Source organism: Brachionichthys hirsutus, chromosome 5 (assembly GCF_040956055.1).
Source record: "Brachionichthys hirsutus isolate HB-005 chromosome 5, CSIRO-AGI_Bhir_v1, whole genome shotgun sequence".
NCBI lineage: Eukaryota > Metazoa > Chordata > Actinopteri > Lophiiformes > Brachionichthyidae > Brachionichthys > Brachionichthys hirsutus.
Window position 1 is genome coordinate 10,164,983 of NC_090901.1, and position 15,834 is coordinate 10,180,816.

A 15,834-nucleotide genomic window follows, 5' to 3' on the forward strand; every position below is an offset into this window, starting at 1 on the left:
AGGACAGAGGGGAGTGAGACAGAGAGGACTGGGACAGAGAGGAGGAGGTCAGTGGGTCCTCATCTATAAATAAACTCACTGACGTCTAACTTGATTTCTGAGTCCACAGTTTTGCGTCAGAGAGACACAGATTATTTGATGCTTTCATTTGAGTTGTTTATTCATTTATTTTATTTATTTGGTTATTTACTGGATGAAGTAGCTTCAACAGGATGAAACTCCAGTGGGCCAGGAAGGCCAAGGTCAGAGGTCACGACTGTAAACAAATACGTTCATATCATCTAATTTTTATTTGTTGATTAAATTATAATTCCTCCATATCAACCCAAATTAGCTGATTAACCCCGAACTTCACATTTTTATAGCCGCGGTTTGATTTATGTTTTTTTTTAGTTCATTTCTCTTTTAATTTGTGGGTTTAAATAAAAGATTTAATCGTATTCCTTCGTTTTAGGAATTAATCCTTACGATGTTTACATATTATTATTGTCATTATTTTTTCTATTATTGTTATAATTAATCTGTTAAACATTTGCTCCTCTGTTGTCTAGATTTATTAGGCCTCCACATTTTGTGCTTCTAATTCATATATATTCATTTCATTCATTTTAAATGTTGTCCCTTCCCTCCACAATGCACGGAAATATATCTAAATGATCTAATTCGTTCATCACAAGTAAAAACCGGCGTGATTCACACCGGTCACGAAGGAGGCCCAGCGAGGCCGTGGAAACAGGGAAAGGCAAATTGCCTGAAAGATTCGATGATTTCAGAATGTAATTCTTCACAGTCCTTCCAGCGTGTCCGTCCCACGTGTGCCCCCCCCCGCTCGCTGTGTGCAGCAGCAGTATATTACCCCGCTGTTACTGCTCTGTTAGGGGTAATTGTACACTAATTACCGTGAAGTTGTAAACCCCTCCTGCTGCAAACGGATTGGTCAACCCTCGTCAGACTTCGTTTTGCTGGGCCCGCCCCCCCGCGGGTGTTCCCAGTATAAATTGATCCAGGTCAACAGCTGAGGACAGAACAGTGTGTGGCTGGACACGTCCCCCTGCGACCCGCGCATGAGTGTCTTTCCTCTCCTCCTCGTTTCTTGTAAAACGTCTCTGTCTCTCCTCACTGGGATTTTTCTTCTTCCTCTTTGGTGTGTTTGGGACTGAATCATGGAGCTCTCGGATATCTCTTTCCCCATCCCTGCCCCCGATGACTTCTACGATGACCCCTGTTTCAACACCAGCGACATGCACTTCTTCGAGGACCTGGACCCGCGGCTGGTCCATGTGGGCCTGCTGAAGCCGGACGACTCCTCCTCTTCGCCCTCACCCTCCCCCACGTCATCCTCATCCTCATCCCCGTCGTCTCTCTCGCACCTCCATCACCACACCGAGGGGGACGACGACGAGCACGAGCACGTCCGCGCCCCCAGCGGGCACCACCAGGCGGGCCGCTGCCTGCTCTGGGCCTGCAAGGCCTGCAAACGCAAGACCACCAACGCGGACAGGAGGAAGGCGGCCACGCTGCGGGAGCGCCGGCGGCTCAGCAAAGTCAACGACGCGTTCGAGACCCTGAAGAGATGCACAACGGGGAACCCCAACCAGCGGCTGCCCAAAGTGGAGATCCTGCGCAACGCCATCAGCTACATCGAGTCCCTGCAGGCGCTGCTGCGCGGCGGGCAGGACGACGGGTACTACCCGGTGTTGGAGCACTACAGCGGGGACTCGGACGCATCCAGCCCACGATCCAACTGCTCTGATGGCATGGTGAGTTCAGGGACTGACAGGTGTACAATAGAGGGAGCGGGAATTGAGTTTTTGAGTCCCTCCTGTGCGTCTTTACGCACCGCCAAGATGCTGCTTTTTACTACTAAACGTTGGAAAGGCATTTTGTTTTTAAGTCAGATTTTTATTTAGCACGTTTATATATTGTTAGTGATGACTGCAATCCAAATACAGTATGTTTAACCATTTCTGCACATCATTAGTGCCCAAAAAACGGGATTCAAAACTAACTTTTAATAGTCTTGATTTTTACAACATTATAGATATACTATATTATTATTATTATTATTATTATTATTATTATTATCATTTATTTTTACTTGGTGTTTAAAGGTAAAGTCCAATTTCAACACTTCTGCCAGCAAGCTCTGAGGCCGCAGTTATTAAGTGAGTCAGAGTAACACAATGGAAATAACGTACTCAATGTATTGATCAATTCAAATGTTATCTATTCGTAGCATCATGCTTTAAGTGAAAAGTAAAAGAAACGAGGCCGCTGTGACGTCAACACTTAACGCGCTGTTGAGACGCAGAAGACAGGCGAATAAATCTTAGTTCTATTTTTCGATACCATTTCGCGCTGTAAAACTTTAATTCGTGAGTACCTGATGTCATATTGATGTCATTTTAATTGTATTTCTCCTACACAATTACGGAAAATGTCCGAAAACATTTTTATTAAAATGATACAAGCATTGATGGAAATCATTTGAATTTTCTGCCCTTTAATTTTCTTCTTCTCATTCTGTTACATGTTTTTGATCTTATTCTGATAATCGTCCGCGTTTCATGATGGAACCGTTTTTTGTTTTTTTTTGTCTCCGCAGGCGGATTACAGCGGCACGACCTGCCAGACCAACCGAAGGGGAAGCTACGACAGCAGCTACTTCTCACAGACCCCGAACGGTAAGAAGCGCAAAGCGCGTCTGATGCTTCCAGGGAAGAGAAGAAGCTTTAGGATCAGATATACTAAAAATGGATTTTATTTATTTATTGTGTGGAAAATGAAGTCTTTAATTGCATAACAGCACAACTTGTGTCGCTGACTGTTTAAACATTTCAGCAGTTTAATCAATTCTAAGAACAAAATTGTTATTTTTATTTTTTATTTTATTTAACCAGGAAAATAATCTCATTGAGATTAAAAATCTCCTTTACAAGACAACAGCAGCACATTTGATAAAGTTTCAGACATACAACAAACACAACAATTCCAAAGCACCTCAGCATCTAACGGGCACCCAGCAGAAAGTGAATAAAAGCATTTATGGCCTGATGCATCTTTCTCCAACACCTTCAACACCTTTCTCCAACACCTTGCAGGGAGCAACGACGAAATAATAAGCAAATAAGCAAAACAATCCTAAATTGTAAAGTATAAATTACATAAGCATTGCGTGACACTGCAATGGACCCACATGGTGATATAGGCTCCATGTTGGCTCCTACTTCTTCAGGGTAATTTAACTTTAACTTTGCTCCTTGTCCTGCAGGCGGTTCTAAGACTGACCGCAGCTCAGTGGTCTCCAGTCTGGACTGTCTGTCCAGCATCGTGGAGCGGATCTCCACCGACAGCAACAACCTGCCGCCAGCCACCGATGGCCCCGGGTCCCCGCCAGCAGACACAGCCGGCGAGCCCCCGGCCCCAGGGCCCGTCCAGATCCCCTCCCCAACCGCAAACCAGGACCCCAACCTGATCTATCAAGTCCTATAGACATTCACTCCTGGGACTTAACCTTCCAGTTACACCATCCTTTACTGGCTTTTTACCGAGATCTCAAACACAGCAATCATTGCTGCATCAAAAGATTAGTTAAAGACAAAGCTGATCTTTTATATCAAATTTTAAACCCTTTTTTTATAAACACTGAGTAAATGTCATTCACTGATGAAGACTAAGATAAGATCATTTGTTCCAGAAATGTAATTTAAACAGCATATATATCAGTCTAAATGCATTAACTCTAAAACAAAGCAGTGGCTGGAATAATAATGCTCTAAATATGAATTACAAGGTGAAAATGCACACTGTCATTTTTTTTGACGATAGAGGAAAATGAAAAGAGCAATGCTAAAATAAAAAAAAATAAAAACTTAGTTTATAAACTAAATTTTTTTAAATTCCAAAATGTAACAACATTATAATTTTATTGGTAGGAATCACCTTTCATGATCGACGCCCTTTTCTGCTGTTACATTAAATGCAGTATACTTTAGATGAAAATCACATGAATGCTGGGCAGTGTACACGTTTGGACTTTTAAACAGGTTCAGAGCGATTTAATTGTTGCTGTATAATTTTAGTTTGTTAAGTTAAGAAAAAAATATTTTAAGGCTCAGCTGAGTCACTCAGATGGATTTCTTTTCCTTTCTGTGTGTTAGTCTCTTTGATGAGGGACGGAGGCCAAAAAACATCCATTAACATTCCTCCACTTTCCATCTGAAGTCTGAAAGCCCCAGCTGTTCAATGCCCTCAGGAAAAAAATAACGTCCAGTGAAACTTTAGAGAGACGCCATACAAATACATTTTCTGCAAAAAAAAAAAAACACCTGTAAATATTAACCAAATGAACAATAAATTGTGAGGGTATTGTAGCGACTTATTATGGTTTAAACCTCCTTTCTGTCCAAGTCAAACAAAAAGCAATAAATATATTTCATTTGTCTTTTTCATTCACTGCACAGCAGAGGACCATTTTTCTGTTTCTGTAGATATTATGTAAATAAGAGCTGATTTGTTCCAACTGAAATTATTAATTATGTATTTAATGTTCCTGTCTGTATTTGCTTTTGTTTGTTGTGAAAATGTTAAACTTTATATTTATACATCTGAAAACTGAGTGAAAGTCTATTGACAAATAAACAAACCTGCTTATTTATACAAAATAAATGACTGCTTCTGAATTTCTTTTCATTTCTGAAATATTTTCCTATTAAACTTCAGGATATATATATATATTTTTTTACAGGCTAAAAAGAGATTTATTTGGGTAAGGTTGCAAGATCATTATTTAGTAATAAATGTTTCTAAACTTCAAAAATGGCTGATCATACATGAGTATCCATTAGACATACTTTTTTTGATTATGTATTCGATATATCTTTTTTAAACAGCTGAATGAACTGCTTCAGAAGACCGAAGCAGAAAAATTAAACGTATCGAACTTTAGTCAAAGAGCAACACCGTCATCATGTGGCGAGCAGGAGACACACACACACACATACGTGCATGTTTAACCAAGCAAGAATGCTAAATTCATAGCAGCTGAGAAAGAGCCTGTTTACGATGAACTCTGTTCTTAATTTGCCATTGCAATGCCACAATTTATGCACATTTAATCCAAATCAAAGTATAAACATTGCATATACTTCGATTTTTGTTGTGGAATGTATATTATACAAACACACTGTACAGCAGTGTGTACTGTGTGTATAGTGCTCAGGATCAGCACTGGACAGCTCCATAGGCAATATATGGAGTTGTCCAGTGCTGAACCTGAAAGTGACGTCTTTTCTGCAGCATTGACTCTGGGAATGTTCTTTATCTTGCCCACTTTGGTTGGTTTTTTTTGGTTTGCGCATGTCCATGACAAGACAAGGTGGTGGTTTTTTAGGTTTTGCTTTGATTTTGTATCGATTATCTTTGTTCCTGCATGATGATTGCATTTGAATGGAACTTTTCCAGATTATTAGATGTGTTAATTTATTCCCATCACAAACTTTGGTTCATACTTATGATCGAGGCAATATCCTGTGGGACTTCCAGATCCAGACGGACAAACTGGTGACGACCAACCAGCCTGACATAGTGGTGGTGGATACAAGGTCCTGCTTGAACCCTCAAGCTCCCTGCAGGCCTCTGGTAGAGGACCCGAGCAGGAAGGAGGCGCCAAACCGCCCGGGTGGGTGAGACAACGATTACGGTTTTAATATTATATGTGTGTAATTTTTGAGAGGCAGGACACTTTAATTTATGAGTTTTTCCTTTCATTATTCAAAATAAATAAATAAATAAATTAGTTGATATCTTGATTCATGTAAATATGCCATGTTGTTTTTTTATTCTTTAAATTTGGTGGTAGATAAATACTCACCGGTGAAACGCAGAGCCTTGATATCCTGCTGATTACACAACTAAAAATTCTATTTAACTCTGCGGGAAGAAATCAGCGTGGAACAAACGACTTTAAAATTACACGGCTAAAAATACTGAACTTTATTGACTTCTGAATGACAACAGATCTACAGACATGGCTTGAAGAGTCACACTTTATTTACAAAAAATACTGAGAACCAAACAGTGGAGGGCGAGGAAGTCTGATGACGGAGTTTTAGTAATTTTTTATTATTATTCTTTTTGAACAACACCTAAAGGCTCCTGCTTTTGCATGTAACAAGGTCATTGTTGTCTTCTTCTGAGCTAAAACCTTGGCCACAGTGTGCGTTGTTTCATCAGGCGTGTGTCCCAGACAGTTGCAGTTTGGTTTCTGAGCACTAGCAGGGCGGACCGATCTACTTTCTGCGGCGAGCTGCGGCTCCCTTCTTGCTGCTGCAATAAGAAACACGAGAAACATGTCAGAGGGTTTTGTCCAGATCTGCCATCCTATTCAAATTATTTTTGAATAAAGGTTGTTTAGGGCTTTTTTCTTTCTTTCTTTTATTATGATTTGAATTCATTTATGTGTTCGCAGTTACTGTTTTGCTGCCAGTCTTGGTCAGGACTTCTTTGTAAGAGATTTTAATCTCAATGAGATTATCCAGGTAAAATAAAGGTTAAATTAAAAATAAAAAAAAATCTCATCATTCAAAGGCTTTTGATTGAGAATTAAATAATTATTATTTTTTCCTCTTCCCCAATGATTAGCATTTCCCTAAATAGTTGGAAATAACAGCTAACTAGCGGTAGCAGGGAGGAGTCAGTGAATGACTCAGTGGGGAAGAAGAATCGTGACTGATGAATCAGTAAAGTGAATCACGATTATTGAACGATTCGTTCATGACTTGCACAACACTAATGCAGGTAAACAGCAGACAACCGCCCTCCTCAACTCTACTTACAATTTACTGAGCTCCTCAACTCTCTTACGCAGGGTGGTAACCTGGGGAGGGAATGAAAGACACGTCGGGGATCAGATGCCTGGACACCAGTTTAAATGTATTACTTCAATGGTACTTTTATAAAGTAGGTCATAAATCTCATATCAAGAAATTATATGAGCCAAGCCATGGATAATGAATGTTAAATGTGCATTTCACACTGGGTTTTACACGAGTGCCGCATTCAGGACTGATACCAAAGCAGCTTATTTCTAAATGAAATGCACAAAATTAATAATCCAAAGAACAAATGTGTTATGATAACAAGTTATAGGCATAAATGTAAAGCCTGATTCTGTCATTGACAATTTGGACACTTATACCTCTCTGACCAAGAACGTAGAATAGCCAGAAACTTTTAGCAGCTATATATATTGAATGAAAGATTTAAAAAATCCAGAAAGTGAGACATAAAAAAAAAAGCCAGCCATCAGCTGGATGCTCATGTCCCATCCCTGCTGCAGTTATTGCTCAATAAATAATACTGCAGCGCCGACAGGAACGGCTCTCACCTCGTACTTCTGCCTCTTGAGTCTCTCCATGTGGTCGAACTTTTCGGACTCCAGCTGGGTCATCCATTCATGGAACTCATTGATCTTATCCCTGCCGGAAACACAGGAGCGCACAGAGACAGGTGTAAACGAAGCCTCTGGCACGGTCCGCCTGCTGAAAGGCTGCTGCTTCTGACGACAACGAAAACAGCTCGTGTGTTAAACGTACTTCAGCTTGTCTTCGCTCAGATGGTCGATGTTCAGCGCCTTGCGTCTGGCTGCCAGAATCTTCTTCTTCTTCTCTCTCTCGGTCTCTTTCTTGCCTCCTCTCTTTTGGTCAGCCTGTTTGAAGTGATTTTATGCATGCAGGTAAACAGCTGACCAATACAGGACACCCCCCCCCCCCGCCACCAGACTTCTTAGAGTGTATACTGACTCTTTGCAGGTGGCTGCTGTAGCTGGAGCCCATGCTGGTCAGAGCTGACTTCTTCTTGGCATCCTCATCAGCCTTTTTCTTGGCATCAGCCTCCTCCCTGGTCCGCCTCTCCTCCTGGTTAGCACAAATAAATCCAGCTTTGAACTGGTTGCTCAAGGTAACACAGGAAGCAGTAGTATAATAAAAAAGACTGTGGCGAATAGAGACGAGAAGGCGAACCTCGCGTCTGGCCTGGCGCTCCTTGTCCTTCTCAGTGCGGACCCTCTGCTGCTCAGCCCTCTCAGCACGACGCTTCTCCTGCAGGGGAGCAGCATCACACACATTATTTCATCAATCAGACACCGGATGAGAAGCGTCTATAGGGATCAATCCAATATCAAAAGATATTTAGACTCGTCGTTATGCCTGAAAACTCACAATCCTGTCTTTGAGTGCGATCAGCTCCTCCTCCTCCTTCTTTCTGCATTCAAAGTGAGCATCGATCAGGCCTTGCAGCTCTACCAGATCCTTGTTCTGACGTTTCTTCTGGATGTCCTGCACGGAAGAAGTACAGGAAAGGCCGCTCAGTCAAACAGACACAGTAAATATCAGCAGGAAGCATCCATTTGATCGCTTCATGTCCACTTACATCAAAGTCCACTTTCTCACCATCAGGGATTTTAGGAGCGCTGGGCCTAAGAGAAAGTAGAGTTGTGTTCTTTGAGTCCACTAATGCTTCTAATTTTATTGTGTTTGTTTTTCATGCTTTTTGTTTCCTCTTTTCAGAGAGATGTCAAAATGTCTACAGAGATCAAGTGAAGATTGATTAATGAGAAACTTACTTGAATTTTGGCTTCTCCTCTGCAGGTTAGAAAATGAAGAGGGGACAAGTACATGTCATCGGGTTAGACACAAAGCAGATCGATTCATTTCTCTCAGGCAAGACACGGATTAAACGGTGCGGTTCTGGTTCGGTATGACTCATTAGAGTAAGATTACAGTCACAGTCTTGCTATGTTTGAGTAGCATTAGGACAAAAGATAAAAGCTGGAAGAGCAAAGTAATGAAGATATCATAAAGATAACCAACAGGAGATTATGAAGCGTGAGAGTTGAGGATTTGGCTGTAAGTGCAGATACAGGAAATGTAATTTACCAACAAAAAGCATTGTATTCTCATAAAATTTAACATCAGTTCTCTTAAGCCTTATTATATATTTTTAATGGTCAAAAAGGCATTTTTTTAAAGTGACCCTTATACGCCATGTTTTTTTTTTTTTGGCTTGACCCCAAAATACTTTTTTGCACAAGCATGATACAACTTTCCTGGGGCGTTCTTCTCGTGGAAGCCAGGTTCTGTCCGCTCCATGCCATGCAGATGATAAGTCACATAGCAAGACAGTAAGGGTGAGGTCGCTGCGCGGTGAAGCTCACGTTAGCATTTCCTACTCTTTCACCCTTTTTCTCCACTAACAGTTTTAATTTCTTCCAATGGTGTTCAATAAGAATTTCAATGTTTGTGAATTTCCTGTTCTGGATTTTGACAGACAGATCAAATTTGGACAGACAATTTGTCAACAGCAGGCTCTCCACCTCCCCCCTCCCCCCCTCCCCCCTGAGTGCAGACATCAGACCGGGACTCTGCGGTCCTCCCAAAACCAGAATGACAGATTTCAGATGTATCAGTATTTTAGAAGTCAACATACCTTCCTCTTCAACTGCCTCTGCATGCAGCACGCATCCAAAATAAAAGAATGACAGAAAGTGTTAGCATTGAGTGACCCGAGCGGCGATAAATGGTACAACCTAGCAGCTAAACAGTCAGTCAGTGAATCTGGCGAGGCTTCAGTAGCTCTAGTAACGCATTTATGAATGAGATTTTTTTTTTTTTCTCAAATAATAGCCAAATCTGAAATATTGTTGGCCAGAAGAACAAATCAAGTTGTAAAAAAGAAAAGAAAAATAAAGTTACCTGTTAGCTCTACGTCAATAAAATGCCAAAATGTAAACTTTGAGGAAAGTCAGGGAAGATTTTGGAAAAATACAATGCGATGCAATGTTTTTAACTTAGCATGGCAGTAGATTCTAGTTTATTTAGCAGCAGTTGGCTTTCCTCACATTGAGGTTTGGGAGCAAATAAAAGTCCCTATTTCTCATTAGAATAAAAAAATGTCAACAATGTGAATGCAACAGATTTGGGACCGTTTCCTGTCATCATGTTAGCTAATATAAAATAAGGCAGTGAAAGCCTTAAAAGCATATGTGGAAAAAGATGAGATCTTTTTCTCTGCTATTGATTGAATGTGGGCTTTTGCATTAATGCCTATCGGTACGTGTTTAAGACATCTGCAACTAAATAGAAGCAGCGCGCGCTTTGGTTTGCGATCCTCTCAACATATCAACCTTTTTGCTTTATTATTTTATTGCTGCGTAAATAGCACGTCTTTGAATTTGTTCAGCGACGAATGGAAGGTAGCATTATTAGCAGACAGGATGAACACGTGTGCGGATCAGGATCAGTGAAGTCCGTCTGCCTGACTAAAGCCCGAGGAGAGCACCTGTCCTCTGGGAAAGGATGATGGAATACCCTCCTCCCCCTCCATACCACATACCTTCAGGCTCAGGTTGTGGTTCTGGTTCTGGTTCTGGTTCAGGTTCTGGTTCTACCTCTGGCTCAGGTTGTGGTTCTGGTTCTACCTCTGGCTCAGGTTCTGGTTCTGGTTCTGGTGCTGCCTCAGGGGCCACCTCTACTTCCTCTACTACCGCCTCTTCTACAGCTACACAACATGCAGCGAATCACCAGGGGGAGAGGAAGGGCGGTGAGAGGGTTAATGGAAGCAGGAAGGATGGAAAATTAAAGAAGGTGGAGGTCTGTGTGAGTGTGTATCATGTGATATATATGGCGGGGCAGTTTGGGGTAACAGCCGCTTGATGGCGCAAGAGCAGGTGAGATCGCAGGCAGTTACAGAGAGGAAAAGGTAAAAGGTCTGTCATTGAGGCATGAAACTTTGTTCCCAGAAATACCTGCACTGGAAATTAGGAAGACAAAGAGAAATAAAATCCTCTCCTGATGTAATTTACTTTTTGTGTGTGTGTCCTCTGTCTTTACACGCGTTTAAAATAAGGTTAGAATTAACCAGCATGCCACAACATAAAAAAAAAAGAATGTAGTAAGAAAGAAACTCAGTGTTAATTAAATGACATTTATCATCCGCGGCCTGCAGGATGAGTCTTACCATCGTATTCTTCACGTCCGTCCGAGAAAGAAAGGAGCAGAAGAACATCATGAAAAAGATCCCGTTTGTACCCATTTTTGACAGAATACAAAATGTGGGTACACTAGGGATCCATGCTAAGCATACAAAGCACAGTCCTCCCGGGGTGATCGGGAATAATCACCGTTTCTTTATCGGGAAGCGTTTTCAACCGAGGAGGACTGCTCGCTTCCACATGGTCATGCAGAGTTGTAGGACTTTTTTCTTTTTGCCAAAAGGTCAGTGCAGATATGTGCAATTTGGATTTTAGGAATTGAAATGTTTGCTTTTGCTGGCGCCTACATGACACTGGCCTGATGCAAGCAATGGTGCCTGAAACCGTGCTACAGCAGGAGGATAGTACATGTGCAAAATGGCTGAAAAGACAGAGCATTATTGCACAGGGAGAATCCGGATGAGCCAAGCCAAACCTGCAATTGTACAAATTTGTCCACTGCCCAATACCTCTCTATAGGGGATGGAGAATCAGTTAGGCAACACTTAAGAAATAGTGGACTTTAGCATGGAACGCCAGGCTGTACCTTACACCTGATATTTGGGGATGAGATTTTTTTCATTTTCTTTTTTAACAGTGAAAACGGTGGCACTTACCCTCAACCTGTTCGCTGCAAAAGAGAAAGATATAGATTCAAAGTTGAAGCTACTGGTACTCATTAGAAGGTTCAAAGTTTCTATGTTGTAAATGAAAAGGATTTACTTACACGTCTTCAGTGTCAGACATGGCGAAAGTGGACTTTGCAACCTGGAAGAAAATGAGAAGAGAGAAAGAGTTACAGTCAGTCAACAAGGAACGCCTGAGTGGTGACTGTATTTATAGCTCGAGATTAAGTTTCAGATGTCTTAAATATCTGCTGCTGACCCCGCCACCCCACCCTGACCAAAACCCACCTGCTTGCCTGCATATATTTCACCACCGCCCACGGCACACCAAATTCATCGATGTGCAATTATTTCTGGTTTTAAAACATTCCACATATGGCAAGGAGCAAAAAAAAAATCTCTGGTTTATAATTAGCGTCAGACTCTCGAAATTCAAGCCTCCGTCTTGAATCTGCTTCTCTGCTGATAAGTGAGAAGGGAGCCAAACATAGATTTATGCCAGTGGTACATTTTCAACCACGGAGAGAGGAGGTTTACTGTCAGGACAGGTCAAGGGAAAAAAAAAAAAATCATCCGTATATAAGGTCAAACCCCTACACCCCCTACAGCGTCTTCTGAATTACAGGTATGTACACGGAAAGTCCTTTTCGGGAAAGGTCCCATTGTTGTTCACAAGTAGAATTCAGATTACAGATCAGATTATAGATCTGGCAGCAATACACGCATGACTTTACATTACTCATAATCTAATCTATTAGGGTTGAGATATCGGATTAGATACCCATCAGCCTTATTGCCGTGACGCCACTGTAAAGGAGGCCTCAACTATTTCCATCAGACAGCTGCAAAGGTCCCAGATCCGGTTTCAGTGGACCCAATGTTGAAGATATGGTTCCGTTCCCCGGACCACCACCCATAATTCCTTGTCCATCTCCTTATCTGGCAGTTGCTTCAATCATTGCTGACTGAGGACGCTTTTGCTCAAGAATTAAAATAAACCCTGAACAGCGCCCGTAAAGGTTAAAGGTCTAATGCCTCGCTTCCTTCTATCTATTCTTTCAGTCTTTGGCTTTTCCAAATAAATTCATTTTCAAATTGTTAACACAGAGGTGTAATTTTAGCTTGTAGCAAAAAAACGCTGCACATTCAGTGACTCCCTCTCTGCTTTGGCAATTCTTGGCTCCTGTTCCAGATGTTAAAGCGTTTATCCCCAAGCTATGTCCGCTTCAATGTGCGCACATGCCACCTCAATTTACAGCGTCTCTAATCGACAGCAAAATGAAACCCATTGTCCTAAAAGCAAAGAAAACCAGCGGCAATGTCTCGAACTTGAACTGTTAAAAATAACGACATCAATCATCTCATCTGTTCACAACTCATTAGTATCGTCTTCTGTCTCCTGAAGCGGAAAGCTTCTTCAAAGGCTATAAGCCATCTGCAAATCCCTCAGGTATGAACGTCTGCTGTGTCGCCAGACTCATACAACTGGCACAAAAAACAACAACAAGGTCCTTTCAGATAACGCCGGATGTCCAGCGAGGACTTTAAACCTCAGCCGGAGGCTTTAGAACAGCTCCTCGGACATACAACCACAATCATACACGAATAAGACGGCTATTTCTTTGCCACGAGGCTGGACAGAAGCCTTTGCCAGACGCGGCGGTGATTTTAAGATGTGTGGACTCAGCTGTCCTCAGTTTGGTTGATGTTTGGTGACATTTCACTTCCACTTCCTCTCTAACACACACTCCCACACTCTCCCCTCTTCCTTACCTCAGAAACGCTGAAAGAAGTGAGCTCCCTGCTGGCCGAGACAGGCTGTAAGGTTCTGCAAACTTGCCTCGCTGATTATGCCCTTCTGTTATAGTGACATTTGATCTGTTCGGCCTCCCTATTGGCCGAGAAGTCTTCTTGGAGGCAGGCTGGGCTGGCGTTGGGGTAGGTTCCCTGGTTTTGCCCCCCTCCAACTGCTGGCACTCAATAAGGAGATGGAAGGGTTGATTGCTAAGGAGCAAAGCTCAAGTTTGGAGTAAGGGGCAGCCAAGATGGCCCCGCGTGGCTATTCTGGGGCAGCTACATTAGGCAAGCAAATTTCATGTGAGAGTGCGACAACGTTGGGGAAGTGAGCCAGGTGTGTTCCTCAACCTCCAACAGAAGTGTGGGACACATAAACATTAGACACCACTACATCACAGGAGTTCAAGAACTTGGTCAATTGAAGCCATAGATCACTCATAGACACTCGATTCACCTCTAGATCACTCTGCACAAACTCTTCCTTCAAGATAACCCCTCCTCCATTCCTCTTTTGATCTCCTCTGTTGTAAAACAACTTGAATCCTGCTCCTAAGCTTCTGGCCTTGCTTCCTTTCCACCTGGTTGCCTGGACACACATCACATCAACCTTTCTCCTCATCATCATGTCCACCGTCTCTCCATCTTTTCCCGTCATCATCCCAACATTAAAAGTCCCTACTCTCAATCCTAAACTCTTCCATTCCCTCTTTTCTTGCTGCTGGCGGTCGTTGTTAACCCGGGCCTCGACCGATCCGGTATGACTATCTTATTTACGCTGATTCGCATGTTAGATTCGGCAATTCTTTGAGATGAAACTGTGCATTTATCCGGGCTTGAGCCCAACACAAGCTCCTGCTAACCTTACTACCCATGAGGCTGCAGCAAAGATATTCTGAAATAAGAAGAAATTAAATGTAAGGATTGTTCAGAGAAATGGGAATATTTGTGATGTATGTACTGGCTTTATGCGCCCCGTGTGTGAAAAAAACACATTTGGATCCTTTGTAGAAATATTGGTACATTGTCAATTTCCCTTTTTTTGTGTGTGTGTGAGTTGCATCCCAAATCATAGTGTTAATAATTAAAATGTATTCTAATATTTTCAGATAATGTTTGTATTCTTTACATATAATATTTACTAATTATATTATACTATACTAAACTATAACATCATACGGAATGGCTTGAATGAAAACAATGATTTATTGTGAGTTAATGTTTTTATCTCACATTAATCTGATTCAGGGTCAGTTTGATCTGTAGCTAATGTCTTCCAGCATGAATTGTAGAGCAAGCTCCTGATCTTGATTTATAAGATGATGGGTGGTTCAACCGTCAATCTGAATTGTCCACTAGTTTCCTCCAGGTGGTGCCACCACGAAAGAATATACACTCTGAGTCGCAGCATTAAATGCTACCGCATTACATAGAGACAAACAGACGACTTACTTGCTACCTGTTTGTGTGTGAAACAGAGGCTAGTTAAATTAATTCCACTCTGCCATACCAAAGTAAAAGAAGCTAAACTTTTGAAGGACGCTGTGGAACCACAAAGACAGAGCCATGAAAAGACAAGAGACCTGCTCCAGACAATATTCTCATCATAGACAATCCAAGACTTTTATGCCATCACAAAGCACTGGAACTGGCAATGACACCAGGCAAAACAACATTTCTTTGATCAACTTGAACTCAGTCAAGCGCTTTGAAAATGCTCTTGAATTACAAAAAAAAAATCTAAATTTAGAATATTTGGAAATCCAGACACACTCTATGTGTGACAGATCATCTTAGCAAATAATGACCTCTCAAAAAAAATGAATGGAACACTGTTGACAGATTTTTTAAACAATCTGTTGGACGCTCTTGGAACACAGTCAAAATCTCATCCACCCTTGTCGTCCTGCAAAAGCTTTACAATGCATGAGAGAGATTCTTAGATCTTAAATTGGACCAGGTTCTTGCAGGGATGTTTCAAGTGAGAAATTGTTTTTTTTTTGAGTATCCCTTAGGACCACATAAGGAACTTCAAGAACTCCCCTTAATTAATATCCCAAGTTTAAGAATACCCCAATCAAAAACTGAAAGCCTATTATTGCACATAGGCAGGACAATAAAGATGGAAGAGAGTGCCGCTTTTAAAACTTGTGGAGTGTTCAAATAGCCTAGACATATTTGGGTCCACCATTATAGGATTAACTGTAATGACTCATTATATATATATATATGTGAGGGACCCCTAATCACCAGGATGAACGGTAAATATAATATATGTGTACATGGCTCCATCAAAACACTACAATCCCATCTTGTTATTATAAAGAACCACATCAAATTAAACTCTATATTATTTTTCCGAGCACGCTGCAGCCCCCTGCCGGC

General features: G+C 41.6%; 2 protein-coding genes across 6 annotated transcripts; one reads left to right on the top strand and one right to left on the bottom strand.

Annotated features, from left to right (window-relative positions):
- The first annotated feature begins 1,046 nt into the window (after positions 1-1,046).
- myod1 (myogenic differentiation 1) lies at positions 1,047-4,652 on the top strand. The gene is made up of 3 exons (XM_068739868.1): positions 1,047-1,760; positions 2,606-2,684; positions 3,272-4,652. Exons 1-3 carry the CDS (start codon positions 1,164-1,166, stop codon positions 3,490-3,492), a joined length of 897 nt encoding a protein of 298 aa, XP_068595969.1. The 5' UTR covers positions 1,047-1,163; the 3' UTR covers positions 3,493-4,652.
- Positions 4,653-6,029: 1,377 nt separating this feature from the next.
- Positions 6,030-13,512, bottom strand: LOC137894053 (troponin T, fast skeletal muscle isoforms-like). 5 transcript variants are annotated; one of them, XM_068739520.1, is made up of 14 exons: positions 11,757-11,791; positions 11,647-11,660; positions 11,017-11,025; positions 10,393-10,557; positions 9,487-9,504; positions 8,624-8,642; positions 8,431-8,476; positions 8,220-8,336; positions 8,022-8,099; positions 7,803-7,916; positions 7,596-7,708; positions 7,388-7,478; positions 6,837-6,877; positions 6,030-6,327 (listed from the first exon to the last, which is right to left on the bottom strand). In XM_068739520.1, the coding sequence occupies exons 1-14, from the start codon at positions 11,774-11,776 to the stop codon at positions 6,291-6,293; spliced, it is 882 nt and encodes a 293-aa protein (XP_068595621.1). In that variant the 5' UTR covers positions 11,777-11,791; the 3' UTR covers positions 6,030-6,290. The 5 variants fall into 5 exon arrangements, with proteins under 5 accessions (XP_068595621.1, XP_068595620.1, XP_068595617.1 ...); XM_068739519.1 differs by lacking the exon at positions 11,017-11,025; XM_068739516.1 differs by lacking the exon at positions 9,487-9,504.
- Between the last annotated feature and the right edge of the window lie 2,322 nt (positions 13,513-15,834).